This window comes from Podarcis muralis, chromosome 10 (assembly GCF_964188315.1).
Source record: "Podarcis muralis chromosome 10, rPodMur119.hap1.1, whole genome shotgun sequence".
Lineage (NCBI taxonomy): Eukaryota > Metazoa > Chordata > Lepidosauria > Squamata > Lacertidae > Podarcis > Podarcis muralis.
In genome coordinates this window covers 53,793,650-53,818,264 of record NC_135664.1, presented here as the reverse complement: position 1 = coordinate 53,818,264, position 24,615 = coordinate 53,793,650, and the positions used below count along the sequence as shown (strand labels likewise).

The 24,615-nt window shown below is 43.1% G+C and overlaps 1 protein-coding gene across 2 annotated transcripts in view; it reads left to right on the top strand.

Annotated features, from left to right (window-relative positions):
- Positions 1–24,615, top strand: part of TBXAS1 (thromboxane A synthase 1) — a 223,611-nt gene that overhangs the window by 25,394 nt on the left and 173,602 nt on the right. The window contains exon 3 of one of the 2 annotated variants that reach the window (XM_028747108.2): positions 24,354–24,447. The exons of the other annotated variant lie outside the window; for it this stretch is intronic. Coding sequence (XP_028602941.2) covers positions 24,354–24,447 — 94 coding nt within the window. The remainder of the gene's footprint in view (positions 1–24,353; positions 24,448–24,615) is intronic. 2 annotated transcript variants of the gene reach the window in all.

Here is a 24,615-nt window from a genome sequence, read left to right as displayed (position 1 = left end):
TGTGCTTGCGACTCAACTACCAGCGGATTTTTGATGCTTTTCAGATTGTGCCGTTCCCCACATGTGGCTTCAAACCGTGCCAGCAAATAAAAAAGTTGCCTGGTGCTAGTTGACTGACAGGTGGGCAGCCCTGCCCACCTGCCAAGCTTGGCCCATGATGGATATGGAAGTTAATGATCTTCCCTACTGGCCCGATCCACTTCACCACCTCTGGCTCTGTTGTATTGTGAGCCCTGGTCAAAACAACGGCTAACCTAGTCCGAGGCTTTACAGATTCTGTGGTTTGGATTCCAATCAACAGTTAGTGCTTGCTATAGGGGACAAGCAGCCACTTCAAGCTAGGAATAACCTGTTTCATTCTACTCCTCTCCTTTGCTTGCAACAAAGCTGTGAATCTGAAGCTGTTACAGAACTATTGGCACTGAAAGAAACTGGACTCCTCCTTTTCAATGCTTGTTAATAGGCTGCTTTCTTTATAACAGGGATAGGCAACCTGTTTGCCCTTGACACGGCATTGGGTGGGCATTCAGGGGCCGCCTAGCTGGTGCTGGGCGCAGTGAGGAACACACATTCAGTACAAAGATATATTTGTTCAAACACACACATTTGGGCTGCATCTGGATTGCTCTTTCTCTCTCTGTGAGCGCCTTAGCATTCCCTCCCAGCAAATCCCAAGCTGCCAAAGATCGCTGCCCCTTTGCTGCTATCTGCGGCGAGGAGACAGTGATCTGGGATGTATCATTACTGCAGGATAGGGCATGCTTTAATAGCAGTGGCAGGAAGAGTTATCTTTTGCCCAGCTGGTGACTGAACTGATCAGTTGGGGAAGTGGGCAGAGCTCCCCAGGGCATGGTGGGCTCCACGGAGTAGATGGGGACCACGTGTAGCCTAGACCATGCCTTGCCCTCCTGCAATTTATAAAGACCCCTGTTTTCCTAAATCCCACTTGGCCTATCTTTTCACTTTGTGTGCATCCATGTGCACAAAATAGTTGTCTTCCCTTCTCTTTACACCTTGCTCCTGTCTACTGACTGCTCCTCAGCCTCAGTATCCGTAAGCAGAGAGCCCTGTGCCATGGCAACATTTCAATACTTTGAGTAAAGGTATCTTTTTTGTATTTTTTTTTTAAAAAATCTTACTCCATCTACAAACCAATCAACAAGCGAGACCCTTGAGAGCTATTTCTCTGTAGCCATATTCTTCCAGCTGCTTTTTCTTCTATGCAGCTTGTACCGCAAGTATGTTTATATAGAAAAAATATAGGCCAGTCTACCTGCTTGGGTGCGCGGAGCATTTATTTCCCCGAGACAGCAGCGCTGTCATAAACACTGTGGTTTTTACAATGTGGGTAATAATAAGATTACTAATAGCACTGAGATGTTTGCTTATTTAATAGACTATCATTTAGCAAGCAGAAAATGTCTTGCTGTTGCAGCTGCTGACACTTTACTGAGAATAGTCTCTGTTGTTATATTTTTGGGGGGGGAGTGGGAGGAACACAGGGGGCATGTATTTTAAGGAATAATTATCATAATGCAAAGGCTGGGAGGGAAATTAAAAAGGACCTCTTTGCCCAAAGCCAGGGGTGAGGGTGGGGATAATAATAATAATAATATATTATTTATACCCCGCCCATCTGGCTGGGCTTCCCCAGCCACTCTGGGTGGCTTCCAAAAAAAATATTAAAATACAGTAATTCATCAAACATTAAAAGCTTCCCTAAACAGTGCTGCCTTCAGATGTCTTCTAAAAGTCTGGTAGTTGTTGTTCTCTTTGACATCTGGTGGGAGGGCGTTCCACTGGGAGGGCGCCACTACCGAGAAGGCCCTCTGCCTGGTTCCCTGTAACTTGGCTTCTCACAGTGAGGGAACCACCAGAAGGCCCTCGGTGCTGGACCTCAGTGTCCGGGTAGAATGATTGGGGTGGAGATGCTCCTTCAGGTATACTGGACCAAGGCCGTTTAGGGCTTTAAAGGTCAGCACCAACACTTTGAATTGTGCTCGGAAACATACTGGGAGCCAATGTAGGTCTTTCAAGACCGGTGTTATGTGGTCTCGGCGGCTTCTCCCAGTCACCAGTCTAGCTGCCGCATTCTGGATTAATTGCAGTTTCCGGGTCACCTTCAAAGGTAGCCCCACGTAGAGTGCATTGCAGTAGTCCAAGCGGGAGATAACCAGAGCATGCACCACTCTGGCGAGACAGTCCGCAGGCAGATAGGGTCTCAGCCTGCGTACCAGATGGAGCTGGTAAACAGCTGCCCTGGTCACAGATTTGACCTGTGCCTCCATGGACAGCTGCGAGTCCAAAATGACTCCCAGGCTGCGCACCTGGTCCTTCAGGGGCACAGTTACCCCATTCAGGACCAGGGAATCCTCCACACCTGCCCGATGTCTGGAACTTAGCTCAGCTCGGTTAATGGCGCAATGATGTCAGGTGTCTAACCTTGTGGGCCAAAAAGTGTGCCAAGCCCCAACAACCAGCTGTGAATCCTTGCAGGCCAAAGCAAACTAAATTCATTTCTTGCAACTTTCTCTTGTCCACACATGAGAGAGAGAATTATTTTAATGTAGGTTTTGTCTTTATTTGTTGCTTTAAAAAATAAAAAAATAATCTGTCCTGCTTTGTTGTCTCTGATGGGTGAAATGTTTTCCATGAAAGAATTTGAAGCACTTGCTGTGTTAAAGGAAGAGAACAAAAGATGGGCATAACATATTGCCTTGTTGCTGTTAAAGATATGTCTAATAATAATAGTTTAAAAAAAATATTTATACCCCCCCTCCCTGGCCGAGCTTCTAATTGTGAATAGGCCTGAGCACATGGCAACAAGAAGGGAGAGAAAGAGGAAGTAAGCTCAGCCGAGGCGGATTTAGGGGGAGCAGAACCAGTTTGGTCATACTGCGCGCGGAGCCTCCCTCCTCAATGCGCCCCTATGACAGGGAAGGCTGCACCTGTTGGATCTCTGCCCAGGACACGATATAAATAAATGCAATAGAAATAAAGGTTACCTTTATTTCCTGTTATTTAAAATAAACAAAGAACACGATTAATTATCCATTAAACACCAGAGTTTAAAATCCATTCTCCTTCCAATATTTAAAATACAGGCCGTTAGATGTCTGAAATAATAAAAATGTCTTCACCGTGATGCCAGTGGGTGCCAGTAGGGTCTCTGTTTGAGAGAACATTCCATAATTATGGGACCCTAGTTGAGAAAATGCTCTTGTATGTTTTGATTTTTAAAAAATTACTTTATATTCCATCCCAGGGTAGTTTACTGATAATCTCAAGTGGGGAAGAGTCGTGCAACCTCAGGATCTGCTTGCTGGCTATTGCGGATGCTGGACCAGATGAGTTTTTGGTCTGACCCACAAGACTCTTCATATATTTGTAAGCCAGCAAATGTGCAAGTCTTTGTTTCCCTTTGCTGGATCTGGTTGTTTCTCTAGTATCACTTGGGATACTAGAGGGCAACTAGTGTCTAGAATGGCCTCTTCCAACCAGCAGCCTTGGTAATGCAGGGATTAGTGACACAGCTCCACCTTGCCTGGCCACCGGCTCTATAATTCTCCAGTTCTCTCCTGGAGGAACATCATTTCAGAAGAAAGCAGCTTGTGTTTCTACTACAAAAAAGTAACCCTGGTAGGATCTGGATTTGGGTTTCTTTTAAATGGCAGCCTAGTGATAGGAAGAATTAGCAAGCCGGAATAAAGCAAAGCAAGATAAAATGTTTCTTATTTATAAAAGGGCTCTGTGTATATTTTGGGTGTTTGAGGCCTTTCCATATCTGGCCTCAGGCATGCAAAATATTTTAAAACCTGACATTCAGAGAGATTTGTCATTGAGGCTTTGCTGGTGTCGGGTGACATATCCACAGGATGGAATAAAACAAGTCCGGCTCTGGTTTAGCTCTCTAAAAGTCATCAGTGGCCAGGTGTTATTTTGGATCAGTGTGTTTAGATGAGAAGTAAGACAAGGGCTGCTTTATGTCTGGGGAGTTTTGAATTTTGTATTGACCCTAATTTTTTTTTTTTAATGTCAAACAATCCCTCCCCCACATCCCCCACTTAAAAATGTTGCTAACCATAATGTGTTACTATGATATGAGGCATTTGAACAAGATTTCCTTTTGGGGGGGAAAAAGGAAAGAAAACAGTTCCTTGGAAGCTATTTGCAACAGTTCTATAAAAATCAGGGTCTGCTAACATCCTTTAACAGATGTGGATAGTTGCAGAATCAACATTCCCTCACATACAATGGCTGAGATTTGGCTTCTATCCTGCTATCCAAAGACTGGTTAAAATAAAATAAAAAGGATCTAGAACTTACTGATGTAGTTCACCTTTTGATTCTGTATACATGGGATTTTTAAGGTCTTCTTTTTCCAACAGGGAAAGGAATTTCCGACGTGAGTTGATGAAGGGATCTATATTTTGTTTTTACTGAATTCAGCTGTCCTTGTTTCTTATTCCCACATTTCAAGTCAAATAGTACTGATTGTGAAATAAATGATGTAGCACAGCAGGGTATATGTAGTGCTTTACGGAGTAACTCAAGGGGAAAATGTGGATCCCTGTCCCAAACAGCTTCCAGTCTAAATGTTTACCACAAGTTTGGTTGCCAGGTCAGAAACATTCCAGGCCCTGAGATTACAGGGCCCAGACTTGAGACCCACAGGTAGGCCCTGGTGAAGTCATTTTGCATTAACCACAGTTGCTGAGAACATGCCATTTTTAAAAAGTATACTAAATGAGCAAATACGTTATTGGTAGGAAATTAAGATACAAGCCTTCACTAATGGGGGTGTTCCCAGGTCCAGCAGAGGTGAGGGGATTGTTCCTTTTTCACCTGGATGGAACATTTGGGGAGAAATCTTTGGGGACTGTGGAAGATGGCAGGAAGCCTTGTTGGCTCTCATTGATCCATTTCTTAACCCTCGAGTCTTGAAGCTAAATAATGTCTGGTAGCTTCCAATGGAAGTCACCGAGGGGTTTGGAAACACCTGTAACGTGTCCATTAAAATTCAGGTGTTGTGTCCTTCTGTCCATATTATGGGGGAAATGGATGCATTTATGTTGCATAGCTTTCTAAATTATGATGGCATCCATCTGGAGGGGAAGGAACTATCTATAAATGCAATACTGCGCTAAATTAAACACTGGCCGACTTGTGAAGAACAGGCTGAGTTATTTGTGTCATTTCTCTGAGAATGACCAAAAAATGACAAGAACTTCTACTAAAAGGGGTAATGGGTTGGAATTTTATCTTTCTCCCATGTGTGTGTGTTTAACAGCACACATATTTTTAAAATGCTATTCTTAAGACAATTGCGAGCAAAAAATAAAATTATAAGACTTCCTTCCTTGGCAGCAAAAAGCTGTTTCTTGTGTGAAGAGTATAAACAGTGAAAAAGACTATATCTAGTTGCAGAGGCGATCCAAAGGCAACAAAGAACTGAAGGTCAAACAATAATAAAACGAAGGAGGTGAAATTATAGCCTTTCTTCTTTTTTCTGTTTTGTGATGTGCTCCTTGGCAGCTGTGAAGGTTCGGCGCTTAAAAGAATTTGACACATGACTATTTGTGATTTGTACTTTAAGGAAAGCGAGGAAGCACGAAACACATGTATGGTGGCAGCAGCTGACAGAGGCATCTTTGCAGTGGTCTTGGGCTCCTGTGCCTTTAAGACGTAACCAAATATTGATAATAATTTATTATTTTAATAAATTATTACCTTAAGGTATTATTAAGGTATAATACCTGGAGGAGCATCCCCACCCCCATCGTTCAGCCCGGACAATGAGGTCCAGCTCTGAGGGCCTTCTGGTGGTTCCCTCACTGCGAGGTTCCAGGAAACCAGGCAGAGGGCCTTTTCGGTAGTGGCGCCCTCCCTGTGGAACGCCCTCCCACCTGATGTCAAGGAAATAAGCAACTACCTTACTCTTAGAAGACATCTGAAGGCAGCCCTGTTTAGGGAAGTTTTTAATGTTTGATCTTTCATTGTGTTTTTAATATTCTGTTGGGAGCTGCCCAGAGTGGCTGGGGAAACCCAACCAGATGGGCGAGGTATAAATAAATTGTTGCTGTTGTTGTTGTTGTTAATAATAATAATAATAAATGTGTGTATGCATGGAGAATACCAGCTGTATTTTTATCACTCCTTCTATTGCTGATGTTCAGGTTGTGCACGCCGCTAAAACAGTACCACCCATGCACAAGAGGGACGTACAGTGTTTGGAGCTGAAGCAGACCCACAACAGCTCAACTAAGCATGCTAAGTGGCCAATGAATGCTGGCTGACTGTCGTGTGTGTGTGTGTGGGGGGGAATTGAATGGAGGGGTTGGAATCTTGAATATAATAAGAGCCCTGCTGGATGGTGTCAAAGGCCCATCTAGTCCAGCCTTATGTTCTCACAGTGGTCAGCCAGTGGGAGGAGCTACCTTGGAAGGTATTGGGCTTTCCTTCACTGGAGGTTTTTAAACAGAGGTTGGATAGCCATCTGTCGGAAATTCTCTAGCTATGAATCCTGCATTGTAGGGGGTTGGACTAGGTGACACCTAGGCTCCTGATGTCGGTTCCGGTCCCTGCACGCAGTGGGGGGGGGGAGGAGGAGGGGAGAAAAGGATGGAAATGTGACAGCAGCGGGTTCTGCAATTGCCGGGCGGGATCTGGCCCGCGGGCCATAGTTTGAGGACCCCTGTATTGAAACCTTCTCTACACCATACATAATTTTATACATTTCTATTATGTTCTCACTTGCTCACCTTTTCTCCCAACTAAAAAGCTCCAAATTTTGTAAACTTTCCTCAAAGGGGAGTTGCTCCATCCGCTGGATTGTTTTGATTGCTTTTTTTTTCTTTCCTAAACTCCCAGCTCTACAAAGAGCAGTCAGCGCTGCAGCATTTTGTTGCAGGCCCACCTTACTGCTCCAGGGCCTTCTCTGCAGTGGCTCTCTGCCTATGGAATGCTCTCCCCAGGGAAGTTCACCTGGCGCCTTAATTATACACCTTTAGGCACCAGGCAAAAACATTCCTTTTAAACCAGGCCTTTGGTTGATCTCATTGACATCCAACCCTTTTAGAATGTGGGGGAGGGGGTTTATCGGGTTACTGCTTTTGGTTTGATTTTATATGTTGTGGCTTTGTTGTGAACTGCCCTGAGACCTCTGGGCATAGGTGGGTGTATAAGTTACAACAACAACAACCACCACCACCACCACCACCACCAGCAGCACCAGTAGTGCCCGGCTCAAGTGACGCTCATTTGTTGCTAGAAACAAGAAGCAAGTTTACATGTCTGGAATGTCAGCTTTCAGCTGGATGATACTGTTGTTGATTGGCAGATGCTGCTAATAACACCCAGGCTGTCGTTCCAAGCAGAATTTCACCTTGTAATAACAGGTAAAAGTAAAAATTAGACAGTGTTCTCTTTCTCAGCAAAATAAAAACAGCCTCTCTTCCCCACTACCACCACCCTGCAACAAAACACCATTTCACTTAATGTCCTATTTCTTTCTGCCCAAAATTGCATATGCACAGTTAAATTACAGACCTGCCTTCAAAGGGTGTTGCCAGTTTATGGCTGTGCAAATGTTAAAAACATGAGCATTGCTGTGTTCAGTTCAGGGACAGCCTGTGTCCATCTAGGCACCTTATCTATCTATCTGTCCATTCATCTATCTATCTATCTATCTATCCATCCATCCATCCATCCATCTATCTATCTATCCTTTAACTTAAACCAGCTTGACATTTGTTTTGCAAACAAAGTTGTATTGTTTGAAAATCTGGTTAACCACAGATTACTTCTGCATTGTACTGCAGCTAAAGCCTAGAAGCGTAAGTCACGCAACCGGATGAAATGACAGGGTACATTCCCTCAACTGGGTGGTTGTTTTCTTCTCTCTCTTCCAGCTATCACTGTATTTATTGAAATATTTCTGTCCCAGAAATTTCATAGAAATGGAACAAGGCAGTGTACGACATAAGGCAGTCCCACATACCAGAACAACCCATCCACAAAGTTCCCCCCTTTCCAGGAGTCAAGCTCACTTGATGATACCCCCCAAGGAACCATAAGCAAAGGTCTGATAATACGCTTTCCAACGGAGGACTAATCTGAATGCTAGCCAGTTGCTTTTTAAGGCTTGTTGAAGTTGCTGGTTTCCTTTTAATTTGTTGTTAATGAACTTTTATTATGGAGATTGGGGAGAACTGTTTCAGAATTCTGTAGTGCCTAAGAACCCAAAGGGGTATCATACTTCTTTTGTACAGCACAGTGACACTGTCACGAGAAATGACTGGATTCAAAACATCCTGTTTTCTCCCCCTACAAATGTGTTCAATGATAAGGGTGGGGGCAGGGGAGTTGGAAGGAACATTCCATACCAATTATGGCATGTCAGTCAAAGTGGCTTATTTTACACAGTCTTCCTGTAAATGCTGATATATGCATGTGTATGCATGTTTACTCAGAAGAAAGCCCCTCTAAATTCAGGGGCACTTATTCTCCAGTAAACATTCATAGGACTGTAGCCAGAAGGAAACGGTAGTAGGATGAGAGATTCATCTCCACAATTTCCCCTTGCAATTAATGGGAACATAAAGACTGGAGGCTGTTTTATGGGTTCCCTTTATTGCAGAAATTTAAAAATGAAGCAAAAAACTATACACACATTCCCGCCAATATTGAGATACTGCTGCAGAGGGAAGAAGAGAGTACAAAAAGAGTGGCAGCCTCCCCCCTTTTTCTTCTTCTTGTTTTTGTGGTAGTGGTATAAAATTGGTGGGGGTGTGATTTGTTCAAAATTAATAAAGATGTTTTTTTTAAAAAGAAAAAAGAGCAACAGTGAAACCACCAAGTTTGCCCTGGGAATTCTCCACCTGAGATTTTAATCTGAGATGGAGAATAATTCGGAGCCTTATATAGCTCATGTCTTCTTAGTGCTTGGAAACTTACCAGTGTGTCTACTTGCAAATGCCAGGTGTGTTGCAGGTGTCATGGGCTTCTATATAGGGTGGCCTAACAGCCTTCTTTACAGAGGACAGTGCTTTATTTGAAGGTGCCCTCTATTTGAATGAAGGACTGTCTGGTCCAAATTCAGTCTAAAGGTAAAGAAACATCAAGAAAGGTGAGCAGAGGCCTTGAAGTTGCCCCTCAAACCTTTGTACCTGGGCAGTGGACTGAACGGCTCCCTAATAGCAGCCCTCCTCACTGTGGTAAGATAAGAGATGCTCTGAGATGCCACAACTTTCCTGAAGTTGCTGACCCAAGTAAATTTCAGAGAATGCCTTCCCCCTTCAACAGCTGATAGCCGCCTGTGAGCCCCTGCTGAGGATTCCATGTGGAGATTAGATTAGCTTCCCCAAGAAGCAGGGCCTTTTTGGTTGTAGCCCTAGAAGTCAATGATGCCCTGTCCCAGAACACCCATGATGCTTTTTATTTATTAACCTCTTGCTTGCTGGCAGGCCAGGACATTCTGTTTTCTGTTGTGCAATCAGTATATGATGCTGAGTTGCTTTTTTCATTGCTCTTGCTCAGGGGTCAGCAGGGGGCCGGTCCACTGTCCCTCAGACCTTGTGGGGGCCAGACTATATTTTGAAAAAAAAAACAATGAACGAATTCCTATGCCCCACAAATAACCCAGAGATGCATTTTAAATAAAAGGACACATTCTACTCATATAAAACCACACTGATCCACGGGCTGGATTTAGAAGGCGACTGGGCCGGATCCGGCCCCTGGGCTTTAGTTTGCCTACCCATGCTCTTGCTTAGCTTCCATTAATTGTCACTTGTATATATTGTTATAATTTGTAAATCATTTGAGGATTTACAAAAGGAGGAAAAGAGAGGCTGTATAAAATTATTTTAATTCAATCTTTGGGCTCCAAGATTGGCTTTTTACTGAAACTTTTTTTAAAAGGAGTGAAAAATCTTGTATGTTCACTCACAGGAAATCTGCCCCAAATTTGCCACTCGTTACACCCCCACCCCCAAGTCTACTGTCTGAAATGAAGACTTAATTGTAAGCCCGGCTTGATACTTGATTCATTTGGTTTCTTTGCTGGCTATAGAATTCCCCACTGTTCCGTTATTCTACTGATGCTGGATCAAGGCTGGCTGGGGATAGATTGTGCTGGGAATGAACTTCATTTGTTCAAATGTAATGTGGAACAGGCCTACACCCTTGACACAAATCGAGGGTGAGCAGAAAGCAGAATGGGATCTATTGGTAGATCTTCAGCTGATTTGCAGTAAGTGGACAAGGGTTTCTGATTTCCATTGGTTTTAGGAATGGCAACAATAAACCCACTTTCCCCAAATAAATTTGATTTCTGTAGTGGAGGAGGAGAAGAAAAAAAGCTAACTAAGGGTGAAATTCTGAGTTCAAACTCAGTTTACTTTGGTACTGGAAACAAATTCCCAGGCTCAGAATGTGCTTAGAAGTGCCATGGCCTTTAATTATACATATTTTATGTACAGTGGTAACTTGGTTGTCAAGCATAATCCGTTCCAGGAGTCCATTCGACTCCCGGAACGGTTCGAAAACCAAGGCGTGGCTTCCAATTGGCTGCAGGAGCTTCCTGCACTCAATCGGAAGCCATGTCGGACATTCAGCTTCCAAAAAACATTCGCAAACCAGAACACTCACTTCCAGGTTTGTGGCGTTTGGGAGCCAAAACATCTGAGTATCAAGGCATTTGACAACCAAGGTACGACTGTGCAATGATCTTGGGAGTTTTAATTAAAAAGAAAAGAAAAGATAAAGCAGAACTGAAGTCTGCCCACCCCTGGGATAAATAAAATCTTAGAAGGACCATAGTTTGAATTTTTGTCCTGGAGCGCAATATCCTCCTCATCAAAATAAGTGCGCTGGTGTATTCCACTGATTCTATCACCTTTTGTGAAACATGTTTACATGCCCCAAACAATAGAGCAATCAATGTTTTGTTACTTGGCCATGTTGCAATGTGGGGCTTCTTTTGCCAGGCAGGAATAAGCAATGGCTTACCTAGTGGATTAAAGAATATTACACATGCTTCTCTCTGTCCCCTCCTGTTCTGAGTTCTCCTTTGCAAACAACTTTATTTTGGCAAAGTAGCATTGGTAAAACTACCCTTACTTGGCCATGGGTAGCCTCTACTGGATCACCAAAAAGGAGGCCATTGACATCTCATATGTATCATGGAAGATTGTCACCAGGTGACCTATGGGTATCTTCAGTCTGCTGTCCAGGTGCAAATTGCTTTCTTGTCTTAGGGTTCTTTTAAAACAGACTGAACAGGCCTGTCCTGTGGATAAAAAAGGGATACATCGCCATCCTAATTTGCCATGGCCTGTAGGATGAGTGGGTGCGTAAGGAACATGCATTTTCAAATAGTAGTTTGTCATATTCATACTTTAAATTTTAGTAGATTACGCATTTTAGGTGTGCACACTTTTGAATCTGTGTTGCGTTTTATGTTTATGGTCCTCTATATCTTACACTTCCTTTACTTTAAATGCTGTGTTTTTTCTGATTCCTCTATCTGATTTTAATCTTCATATTTTTTTATGGTCATGCATTCATCTTGAGATGAGATGTGCTATAAATGGCACATCAGTATGGATAAATCTTAAAAGAAAAATTTAAATTACCAAAGACTTGCATTCTTCTGCTTTCCTACCTAATTATTATTTTCTAAACTTTTTTTCAATTTCCCTTTTGCTTTTTTGGGGAAATAATTAAAACTTGTCATATAAACCAGAATAGCTATTTGGAACCTGCCCTGAATATATGTGTGCTGTTTGCAGCAGTAGCTGAATGTGAAGCCATGCTACAGACCACTGGAAAATGTCTTTCAATGATGGCTGTTAAGTTGTGGGTGAATATAACAGACGACACAGCGATTCTTCAAACAGCTCTTGTTTATTCACAGGCCAGAGCAGAACTGAACTGACGGGTTCAGTCAGCCTGCTTATATAGAGCTCCACTAGAACGCAACAGTAACCATTTTCCGTAACTCTCCAATCACTGAACGTCACTTTCAATCCCTTATTTGCATATGTGGACCTGAGTGAAAACTATCTACAGTATCCCGCTGCTGGCCCAGGGTGAGAACTTCAGTACATAACAATGGTCAATTCCGTTGATCCCTGCAAATCCTCTGCCCCGCCCCCCCTCACCTCTGCACCCTCTGCAGATGGTAGTATTGAGGCCACTTTTTCCTTCTTAACTGCTTATTTACAGGATCAGATTCCAAGAAGCAAAATACTGGCCAAATGTCCTGTTCTTCTTCATTCTTTTTTTCTTAAAAAGTGTTCATTTGCACATTCCTTTACAGCCTAGGAATTGTTGGGCAAATGCCGTACATTGCAGCATAGCCCAGACTGCTGGATATGAGACCTGCTCTTTTCACTCAAGGAACTATTTGTCTCTGAGCATCCGGAGGTAGACCCAAATACTGGCATAAGCTGATAGGGTTGTATGTTGGGAAAAGTCAGAAAAGAAAATGAAATGTTCCAGAGATTTACAAATACATGTTGGAAGGGTGGAGAATGAGAACCAGATGAGCGCTTTCTGAAATTTTCCTTTAGAAGAATGGCATCAAAGGGTGCATCTTCTTCCCTTCCATGGCACGGTGACAGAAGGAACTGCACCTGGTGGAAATTCTCACTTTGACACAACAAATAAGCTTAGCTTTGGCTTTAAAGCCTCCTGTTCTGGAAATTAGCCAGACCCAGGATTACGGAATTTTGGTTGTGTTGGCAACCTTACCAGCTTCTTATAACCACCTGGAAAAACTGAGGTTTGGCTTATTGCCTTGGTAGAGCATGCAATCCCCATCTGCCACTATTCCAGATGCTTTTAAGCAGCCACTAAGCCGTATGTTGACAGCACTTTCTATCCTTTATCTCAAGTACCTGTTTGCGAGAATATGCCGCAAACTGGTAATTCCCAAGCTGCGTGCCGTATATGACCTGAGCATAAGAAAAGCCCAGCTGGTTCAGAGCATTGGTTCATCTGGTCCAACATCATGTTTACCTCCATTGCCAAGCAAACACTTTCAGTAAGCCCATAAGCAGGCTTGGAAAAGCAATAGCCTGCTCCTGCTGTGGCTCCTCAGCACTAGGTATTGTGTGATACAGCTGCCTCTGGACACTGATATTTCATGTTGCCATCACAACTAGTTAGTCATTAGCGAGATCCATCATTATGTCCACGTGGAGCTTCCCATTCAGAGGCAGCGTGCCCTTGAATGCTAGTTCCTGGTGGGGCAGACCAGGCAGCTTGCTTAGCCATAGAAGGAAAACAGCATGCTGGACTTGTTGAGATCTCCTGTGGCACGCAGCTTGTGGATTACAGCCTTAAAGCCACCGGCTATTGCATACAGTGGTACCTCAGGTTACAGACGCTTCAGGTTACATACGCTTCAGGTTACAGACACCGCTAACCCAGAAATAGTACCTCGGGTTAAGAACTTTGCTTCAGAATGAGAACAGAAATTGTGTTCTGGCAGCGCGGCGACAGCGGGAGGCCCCATTAGCTAAAGTGGTGCTTCAGGTTAAGAACAGTTTCAGGTTAAGAACAGACCTCCGGAACGAATTAAGTACTTAACCTGAGGTACCACTGTACTCTGACAATGACTCAATTGCATGCTGCTATTTGGGTCTGTCCTAAATTGGCTGCCAAACAGTTTTAATGGGTGTGCCATGGGGGGGACGGGACGTGGATGGACAAATGTACAGAAAGGCCCTATGAGCCCAGAGTGTCATCTATGAAGGGGGTTGCTTGCTGCCTCTTTGTATGATTAACTGTTCTGGACATGACTCCCTTCCACAAGAGGTGAGCAGTTCTTTTGTGTTTCTGTATTGGGGAGGGCTAAATGCTCAAATCCATCCCATCAGAAGAGAGTTGCTGTTTGGCCAAAAAGCACGGCCTCTTCCTGTGTCTTGGTAGGGAGGAGGAATCCTCTCGTGAAGCATTTCACAGCATTCTGAGCTGCTAAGCTAAGCTGCTGTTAGAGCTACAGGGAATGAATTGATAATAAAGCAAACCTACCTCCAGCAGAAACTGCTTGTCGCATTTTCGAATAAGTTTGTGTTCTTGGCTTGCCTCATTTCAGTCAGGAGCCGTATCCAGAACACCGACTCCTTCAGAAAAGTAGGGTGTGTGTATATTGCTCTGAGGGTCAGCAATTCTTGCTCCTGCACAAGCTGCAAGGAAACCTTTTGGGATAAAAGGCTGGAGTTTGACTCAAATATTATTAATATGGGGCAGGATTGGGAACCCTGTCTACCTGCCCATAGTGAAAAGTTCCAGAAGGATAGTGAGTTTGCCTGGTACATCAAACAAAGAATTGTGTAGCATCCTTAAAGTCTAATAATTGCCCTGCTTTTTTGGGCATAAGCTTTCATGGGCTGGAGTCTAGCACCTTGGCCAGCATCCTGTTTTCACAGTGGCCAACAAGATGCCCGTGTGAAGGTCACACGGATGTCCCTGAGCTCAACATCACAAACACTTATACCATAATAATTTTTTTTAAGGTACTACAAGATTATTTGTTGTTTAAACTGTCACAAGTCCATGGAATTAAAGATAAATCAATGGGCTTCATAGCAAGTGTGTAGGGAAGCCCTAGGTTTGATCCAGCAGGGAGCTCTTCCTATCTTCTTCCCAACTGCTCTTTTGAACAGGCTTCAAAATGTGTTTTGAACTACAAATGTTTGGCCTCCCCTCCTCTTTTCTCTCCATCCCTGTTTTGTCACTTGTAGTAGCTTGTAAAATGTCTGTTTGTGCAACAGGTCTTGCCTCTCCAGTCAAAGTTTAGCTCAGCAAACTTTGTGCTGAAAACATCCAGAAATGTTTTGAGATAACACTATCTGCTTTTGTTCTCTGTGTGTTGTGTGTTGTATTTTGAATTGTTCGTTTTAATGCTGCGATTTTACTTTTTTTATCTTTGGCAAATATGTTTATTTTTTATTTCCAGCTAAAACTCATTAGTTATGTTAGCGTTCATGGTTTTAAAAATAGCCTCTTTGGACTTTTCCTGGTGGTCACTTTTCAAGACGTATTGGCTATGCCTGGAGTGCTGGATGTGTGCCATATTTATTACACATGTACTGTTATACACAGCGGCACCTGTGAGTTACATAAAAGGCCTCATTCATATGGAAGTCTTGTGTTTGTGCTCCTCGTGGAGGCCAAGAACAAGTTCAAACTGTGTAAAGGAGAAAAATATTGAACCAGCAGTAAGGAAGAGAGTGATTTCTGAACACCAGCAAGTTTCTGTCTCCCTCAAGTACAAAGTTGTTGCTTTCCTTCTGATACTTGGTGCATGAAAAGTTTGGTTGTGTGTTCATTCTTCCTTTTGATTCCTTACTTAGAACCATCAGTGCCATACTTTAAAGCACTATTATACCACTTTGAATAGTCATGGCTTCCCCCAAAGAATCCTGGGCACTTAAGGGTGCCGAATTCTTAGGAGACCCCTATTTCCCTCACAGAGCTAAATTTCCCAAAGTTCCCTGGAAGAAATAACCGATTGATAGCACTCTAGAGGATAACTTCATTTCGTTTATTGCTTGCATCTTGTTTTTCCTTCCCGAAGAAAGCCCAAAGATGGTAACTGAAAGCTGAAAGCAATTAATTGAGCACAAACTATCCAAATACTATAGCAAAAGTGTAGCATATATCAGAATTATAGTGACTGGAGCTGCCTCCCTGTGGAAAGAGCTCATAGCACTGGGGAGTGCATTTGAACATTCCCCTAAAGTCTATAAAAAAGGTAAAGGTACCCCTGCCCGTACGGGCCAGTCTTGACAGACTCTGGGGTTGTGCGCCCATCTCACTCAAGAGGCCGGGGGCCAGCGCTGTCCGCAGATACTTCCGGGTCACGTGGCCAGCGTGGCATCGCTGCTCTGGCGAGCCAGAGCCGCACACGGAAACGCCGTTTACCTTCCCGCTAGTAAGCGGTCCCTATTTATCTACTTGCACCCGGGAGTGCTTTCGAACTGCTAGGTTGGCAGGTGCTGGGACCGAACAATGGGAGCGCACCCCGCCACGGGGATTCGAACCGCCGACCTTTCGATCGGCAAGCCCTAGGCGCTGAGGGTTTTACCCACAGCGCCACCCGCGTCCCATCCTAAAGTCTATACCCTCCTGCATTACCCTTGCAGCATTTTGCTGAAAAGAGAGGGGGAATGTATCATCAAAAAGGGCGAAAAGAGGACAGTCATCTGCAAATTTATGTTTTGATGCAAACTGAGAAATACAGTACAGCTCACCATAGCATTGAAAGACAGTAATCAAGGACTTGCTTGCCTGTTTTGTGGTTTCACGGCCCGTTCTTTATCTTTAAACCAGGCTTGGACTGGACAGCCCTTCAGACAGAGGACTCATTCAAAAGATGACTGTCTATAAAATAGGATACACAGCCACCCTATATTTAGTTGTTATAGTTGTTTGTACAATGAATTTATCAATTGCCTTCTAAGCTATGATCTCATTGTGATTTGCACATGAGCTCATTAAAAACAATTGGAAAACACAAAAAGTACATTTAAAGCAAGACTAAAACTAGTCTTGCTTAAATGGGGACACTCCTGGTAAAGACCCATTTTGCCCTTTGTTATGCAGACCTTGAATCCTGACCCCTGTTTATAGACCCCCAAAATGTTATGAGCTCTGGGGAGTTTTTAAGGAAGCCTGAAAGTTGGCTCTCTGTATACCTACTTTCCAGAAAAAGGAGCATTTGTTTAATTACATAACAGTGAAGGACCCCAACTGACCACAGCATCCAGCTCTATTAATCTGACCACAGAACTGAACACTGAGGAATTTCTGTGTATTATTCAAGATTGCAAGGATTGTTATAAAAAGAAAACTGCACAAAGGGCGCTGGGACAGCTTTGAAGTAATTTAAATGTACGTGGTATTTAAACTTGAAGAATGGACATTGTTCTAGGGGCACAAGAATGTAAAAGGGGAGTGAAGAAAGAAGTAACACTGGTTACCTGCTGAGATTCTCCCCCATGCACCTGTAATTCTCACCTGAAAAACCTGGAGCTTCTCAAATGTCGGGAGGGGCTACTTTTAATCCGAGCATGAAAGCATCAAGTCAGCACTACATAACCAGGTGTTTGTTTAAGCTGTCCTGTGGATCTGAAAGATTTAAGAGGTAGTAGCTGTACTGCTGACTTGTTAGCCTGAAGGGTTTGGTTCTTAACCCTGGATAAATATAGACCGTGCAAATCTTCTCTGAAGATTAGCTGCAACTGCTTCATCTACAGGGTGAAGCTTCTGCACTGTTTTATGTTAAGCAGCCTGTTGCGTTATATGTTGTGACTGTTCTTCAGATTCACAGAGCTTGAGCATAGCCTGCAAAGTTACTACTCCACAACCCACATGCATAAGTTGGCTCTAAAGAATATGGATTTCAGGTCATCTATGGTGTCATTACCTCCTTCCCTGGTTTTATAAATTAACCAGTGGTCTTTTGCTGGGTGGCACTCATGCCGCCCTGAGCCGTGGTTGCTTATTCATATTTTGGCTGGTCAGAGCAGATTTATTTATATGGTCATAAACCCCACTGTAAGATGTAACTGGAGTAACAGACCTCAGACAACAGGGAATGTTTACATATCGCATGAAATGTAATGCAGCATGATTGTGTCTTACGCACATTTAACTAGCACAATTTCAACCATAAACAATTGAAGACAGGCTGATTCAAATACACGAGATAAATCTAGGCAAGGTGGAGAGCTTAAAAGCTCTTTTTGCAGCAGGTCCACTTGGGATATAAAGTATGTAAATATAACTACATTAAATAATATCCTGGCTGCAGCTAGGGGGTACCACTTTGGATATTCCTGGTGGGCTAGTTTTGTGTCTGCAGGGAGTCTTATATAGGGTCATCTGTAACTGATGCATACCTGGGCAGGACACCCCCTTTTGGTCCCCTAAGGGAGGAACAAGTTATAAATATAATCAACAGTGGCTGTTAAGAGTAGGAAATCTTGACATTGCAACTGCCCATTATCCTTTGCCAGTTCAGTGGCCTGCCAGAATATATTTTATCTCCCAACACTGGTAATCTAACAGAGCTATAGCCAATTACCCTTTTGTCCTGGTTTATCATCGCCAGCTGCAGCCTGCTAAGAAAACAATGGGAACAACAGCAACTTCAGATGACGAATGTGTGTGTTTCATAAGTGCTACTGAGTCATCTCTCCTGTTTGTTGTTCTCTTTCATAAACCAGGTGTGCATAAGTGAGAGATGGCTCAGCCTTGCACTTGCCAATATGCTAGCAGCCACAACTGACAACGAAAAGCTCTTTTTATCAGCCCTTTAGGAGGAAAGCACTTCATTGAACATTATCTTGGATGTTTCCCTCCTCAGTGAAAATTCCTGTTTTCCATTATGAGGAAAGGTTTGGGATAGTGGGGAAAGGGTAACATTCTGATGTGTGTCTTCATTTTTCCCTGCTTGGTTATCATTAAAAATAAAAATAAGCGTCTCTCTCCCCATACATGAGGCTATAGTGAAGTCATTCACTCTGATAGGGCTTCAGATGCTGTTTCAAATCCTTTACTTAAATTAAATAGACCCTGTGATAAATTCGTATGAATAGCAAAGAACAGAATTGGTTTGCAACTGGTCAAAGCAACTTCTCAAATCATGTTTCAATAAACACCATTTTATTTACAGCCTCCAGTGTACAACCCCCCACCCAAATAATTATAACCACAAAACCATTAACAATTTCCTGTTTAGCTATTTATGAAGTGCATCCTGTCCTATATTATCCAAAATTGCTCTTCCCTCTGGCATGCGGACCCAGATAATGGTACTATTATGAAACATAGTAAGTCAAAAGTGGAATCTTATACCGTGAAACGGGAGTTTAAAATCTAAGATCTCTAAACTTTCTCAATATAGCAGAAGAAATATTGGACAAGATTTTAATCTAGTGGTTTGACCCTGTGCACATATACACAGAATTAAGTTCTGTGGTGTTCTGCTCATAGAAAAGTGTGCATAGGATTGTAACTAATCAACAATTTTTTCTTACAGTTATGCCACTGTCAAAAGCTCTTTGGATAATATAGTTCAGCCTGTTATCATAACTTTTATCTAGGAGCCGTAGCTAATGTCTCAGAAGATAGAATCGGAATTCAAAATGACCGTAACAGATTGGAGGACTGGGCCCAAGTTAACAAAATTAATTTCAAAAGGGACAAAAGCTGCACAAATATAAGACAGGGGACAACTGGCTTGCCGGTAGCATATGTGAAAAAGATCTAGGGGTCTTAGTAAACTATAAGCTTAACATGAGTTAAGAGTGTGAAGCAGCAGCAGCAGCAGCAGCAAAAAAAAGCTAATGCTATTCTAGGCTGCATCAACAGAAGTATAGTGTTCAGATCAAGGGAAGTCATAGTGCCGCTATATTCTCTCTTGGCCAGACCATGCCTGGAGTACAATTCTGGGCACCACAATTCAAGACGAGAATGGTTACTGTTTTGTTTAAAGGTATTTTGGAAATAAGCGCTTTCCCCCTCGACCCTGCCCTTCCCCCAACATTGTGCCCCTGTCGGCATTGAGTGTGGCTGCCTGGAAAGGGTCAGCAGTATCTAATGTGACAGATGTTGGTGACAGGACTGCACCATGCTGCGGAGTCGGGAGGCACAGCTTCGCTCCATCCTCCTTGCATTACCACCACACCTGGAGGGCACACCAGAATAGGCGTGTTGTGCCTTTCTGTTCATGCACATCCACCCCTGTACACTAGAGTCAAGAAGCAGCTGCCCATTGCTTAGTTGTTGAACTTCTAGAGATTCGGAGGCAGCCATGGCAAGAATGGCAGTGCCAGTGTGCACTGCACACACTACCAGCGGTTTTTTTTAAAAACCCCAAATATAGGGACAGTTGAAGCATGTGGAGGGGTCAGATTGGATGGTTTTTAAATCCCAGCAGATTCTCTGATCTTCAGGCCCTGGTGTCCTTCCTGGAAATGCACCACATCTTTCAAAAGCAGCGTGGAAAACAGATTAATGGCGAGAGTGATGGAGGACTAGGCTATCAGCATTCTTTCACTGTCAGGTTGATGTAAAGCATACTGAGCTCTGTGCTCCAAAAATGAGGAAACCGAAAGCAATAGACATTCTCCATCATGTTTTAGATAAGGGGTTCACATGCCTTGTTCTATCAGTTGTTTAGTATGAGAGGGAACAGGGCTGGAGCCGTTTCATTCAAAGTAATGCTTTTCCAAGAAGAGGTGAATCTTGCTTGGGGGTACTATGGGTCATACAGCGATGTTGATATTTGAGAAGATACGGAGTAAGGCTAATCCAGTAATTATTGGGAAAATGGAGCTCCGCTTCCACGATGTCGCAAACATAGAGAACACTGGTTTTTCGAAAAGCTGTAAGATATTTTAAATGAGTAGTTCCTGTGCAAGAGGGGAATAGCGTGAACAGATGTGTAGGGAAGTTTATGCTGATGTTATATGTATCAATAGAGTCTGGTTCATCAGAATGAAGGCGGCATTGCTCTATCAACCATAGCCTGCACGCAGCCAGTCCTTGCCAGCTTGCCTTTCTGCTTACCTGCTTATCAGTTCAATGGGCGGCAATATCTGTCAGCTCCCTCTTCCTCAATTTCAGTGTTGCCCTTGTAGGACTCAGTGGGCAGGAGGGTGGGGAAGAAACTAGAATTAGGCTTGAATTTTTGCAAAGGCCTTTGGCTGTGAGCAGTGAGAGGAGCCTTCAGTGCAGGAAAGGAGGCTGATAAAGTTATTAAAGGAGTTAAAGAAGCATAGTGTACATGTGTATATATAAAAGCACGGTGGCGCGCGCATGCCGGCTTGCAAATGCATGAGTGAGTCTGCATGTGTCCCTGAGCGTATGTGTGCGAGCAAGAGAAGAATGTACAAATAATATCTTAATATGGCTCCTTGAGCAGTTTAAGATTTGCTGTTGGGACTGCACTGAGATCACAACCTGTTCCTTATCCAGGTGTGTTGAAGTGGGATTTGCCTTTGCCAAGTGATGCCACTGCTGTGTGTAAGGGATGGAAGTGTGCAGCCTGCTCTAATCATTATGATGTAAATAATACTACTATGGGACAGGTGCTTCCTTCCATTTATATGTGCATCTTTATATATTCAGTTCAGAATGTATTCATCCTATTGACATCTAGGAAAATGGCTGAAGATCTGTCTATCTGCATTTGCAAAGGGGATCGCAATGTGCACATATGAACTTGCATAATAATTAGGATGTCTAATTAAGCTGAAACATCATGTCCTTTTAATTATGCAATTAAGATGTCAAATTACATAATTAAGGCATGTAATTACATGATGAAAAAATGTTATGAAATTTTATACTGCTTGGTGAAATTGCATTTTAAGCTTAAAAAAAGAAGAAGAATTGCACCACCTCTCTCAATACATAACAACTTTCATCTGTTCCTTACTAAAGCAAAGGCATGCGTAGCAAAACAAATAACACACCCAAAAATTATAAGGGTGGAAAATGAACATTTAAACGTTTTAGCTATTAAACTGGGATTCTGGGAGGTAGAGGCTATCTGGCTGGTTTTGCCATAGATTCCTAGTCAGTCACATAAACTTTATATTTGCATAGCCTACAATGGCTGTGCAAGAGCTGTACTGTGGCCTTAACTCATTGGTGTTACTTCATCTCTGTTTCCCTACTTCTTCCTCATTAATGTGACAAAAAGCAAAGGCAACATCACCCTGCACGCGCTTCATCTCACTGGGTGTCAGCCACAGGGCAAGACAATGTATGGCACAATGGCGTCGTGTCGCCAGTGGAGCACAGTGACCTACGGTAAATGTTATGCGGAAGAAGGGGCTGAGAGACACATTACAGCAGCATCTGTGTATCTCTCATAACATCTGCTTAAGCTCTTTCTGTACTGGTTATGAGCGGGTATCAGATTTGGCCATATTCACACCGTACCTTTAAAGTACTATGATGCCCACTTTGAACATTCTTGGCTTCCCCCAAAGAATCCTGGGAGTTGTAGTTTATTAAGGGTGATGAAAGTTGTTAGGAGAGCCCTATTTCTATCAGCTACAGTTCTCAGTATGTAGGGGCGCGGGTGGCGCTGTGGGTTAAACCACAGAGCCTAGGACTTGCCGATCAGAAGGTTGGCGGTTCGAATCCCCGTGGCGGGGTGAGCTCCCGTTGCTCAGTCCCTGCTCCTGCCAACCTAGCAGTTCGAAAGCACATCAAAGTGCAAGTAGATAAATAGGTACCGCTCCAGCAGGAAGGTAAACGGCGTTTCCCTGTGCTGCTCTGGTTCGCCAGAAGCGGCTTAGTCATGCTGGCCACATGACCCGGAAGCTGTCGGCGGACAAACGCCAGCTCCCTTGGCCTATAGAGCGAGATGAGTGTGCAACCCCAGAGTCGGTCACGAATGGACCTAATGGTCAGTGGTCCCTTTACCTTTACAGTTCTCAGAGTGGTTTAACAGTCAATACTTCTTCCCAGGTACGTAAGTACAGGAATTGTATCTCTACAAAAGGAATAAGGGCTCTCCTAACAGCACCCTTAATAAACTGCAGCTCCCAGAATGATTTGGGGGAAGCCACCATTATTGTTTAAAGTGCTTTAAATGTATGACATGAATGTGGCCCTTGTTTCTAATATGGAAGATTTCCTCTGTAAAGTACAGCCAGCACCAGCATCCATTGTGTTTCGGCATCTGTTAAATACTTACGCGTTTAACCAAACATTTGCTGATCTTAATAACAAGCTTTTAGTGAAATGATAACTTCTTCTACTGTGGCTTTGCTTGCATTTGTTGTTTTATTATGTTCTGTAAACTGCTCTGGAATACGATAATGAAAGGGCAGTTTTAAAATAAATAAGAAATTGTACTGATTTGCCTGGCACAAGACTGTATAATACTTGAGAACAGAAGCCTCCGACTTTTCTAGTGCACACAACATTTTTAACATTCCCGAAGTTCCTTTAAATATTTGAAGAATAAGATCTGTTTCAGTAAAAATAAGCAGAAGTTTAGAAGTCTTAACTTCAGATGTGGTTTCTACATTGTGCAAGTAAGGTGTAGTTAGATGTTAACAGTCTGCAAATTCCTGGGTGGGGGGTTGTCACCAGCTCCTTTTACTTTGCTCACCCACCACACTGCTTATTGCTTCGCTGTTTCACTGAATATATACAGCAAATCAGTACTGTACCTGTTTTCCTCTGTCAAAGACTGGAAGATGTGCGAAAATCTATTTTTGGACTTTATTATTTAGCACCTAGTACATTTCTGGCGCAATATAAAATGAATAAATAATACCTACATTTTTAACATCCCCTGTCACAAGGGCTCCAGTAGTTGACAATGCATTAATTAAAACACACACAAAATAGGTTAGTTTAGAAGAAGGAAGACTTCGTGAATGTTGACCTCCTTATCTCTGACCTCCTGAAAAGAAGTAATGGTATCTGTCGTGTGTACGTGTGTCGGAAACTGTATATCCTTATTTCTGAAGGTTTTGGCATGAGATCTAGCCTACGAATTGCCGAATCATCATTGCTGTCTGGGGGCTATTGGTTTTCTTGAGACAAAAAATTAGGGTTTCAGTTTAGGTGTCCACTAGGCCTATAAATCTGAAATAATTGTAGCTAATGCAAAGGTAAACTTTCTGCTAATTGGAAACTATGAGGGGGAAAGGGGATATTCTTGTTGTAAAATAGGAGAATATTTTCTAACTATTTTGATTTTCTGAACTCATGAATGTCTAAGTATAATCAGTAAAATGATGGTTCTGGATTCCGTGCCTATAGGGGACAGGACAGAAGCCCATCATCGCCTCCTGATATCTCCCTGCCAGCACTAGGCTGACCCTTTGCAGAGCAGTTCTCTTAATAATTACCAGATCCTGCAGTTAAGTTGCAGGCGGCTCATGAACACAATCAAAGGCAATGGAATGATATAATAGAATCAATAATCCTATCCTCCCCTCCCAATTGATCACTGTGTGTAAATCATTAATCAAAGCCACAAACAGGGTCTGAGTGGTCTCTAAGATTTCTGGAGGTGTGGGAATCTGATTTTATCAGGTGTATCTGCAACCTGAGTGCCTTGCCTCTATTTGGTCACCAGCCGCCTTTTCTTGATATTCCATGACTGGGACTCAGAATCCAGTAATGTCTCCGAGGGGTGCCTGTCCAGTCTCATATTGCAAACATCCAGGGGAAGGAGATTTTACGCTCCGGTTATGCTCCTTAGGTTCCAGGACTCTCTTCCTTTTAGTCATGAGACTTTTCATCCATTAAATCTTAAAGCGAGGCTTGTTGCAAACCTCATTACTTTCCTTGTTTTGCAGGTATTCCACCTCTGGCTTCTCCAAGCTGGAGAAAGTGGGCATCCGCCACCCTCCACCTTTGCCTTTCATCGGAAACCTTTTGTACTTTCAAGAGGTAAGACACACTCTCTGGATCCGGTGCCTCTTTCTGGATTTCTGTTTCTACCGGCTTCCTGCCATTTTTCTTTTTGCAGTTAAATGCAACGTAAATCCATGAGCGGGAGGGGTTCCATGTTTTTAAGTTCACAGTGACCTTGTTTGTTGAAGCAAAATCTGGTGAAAA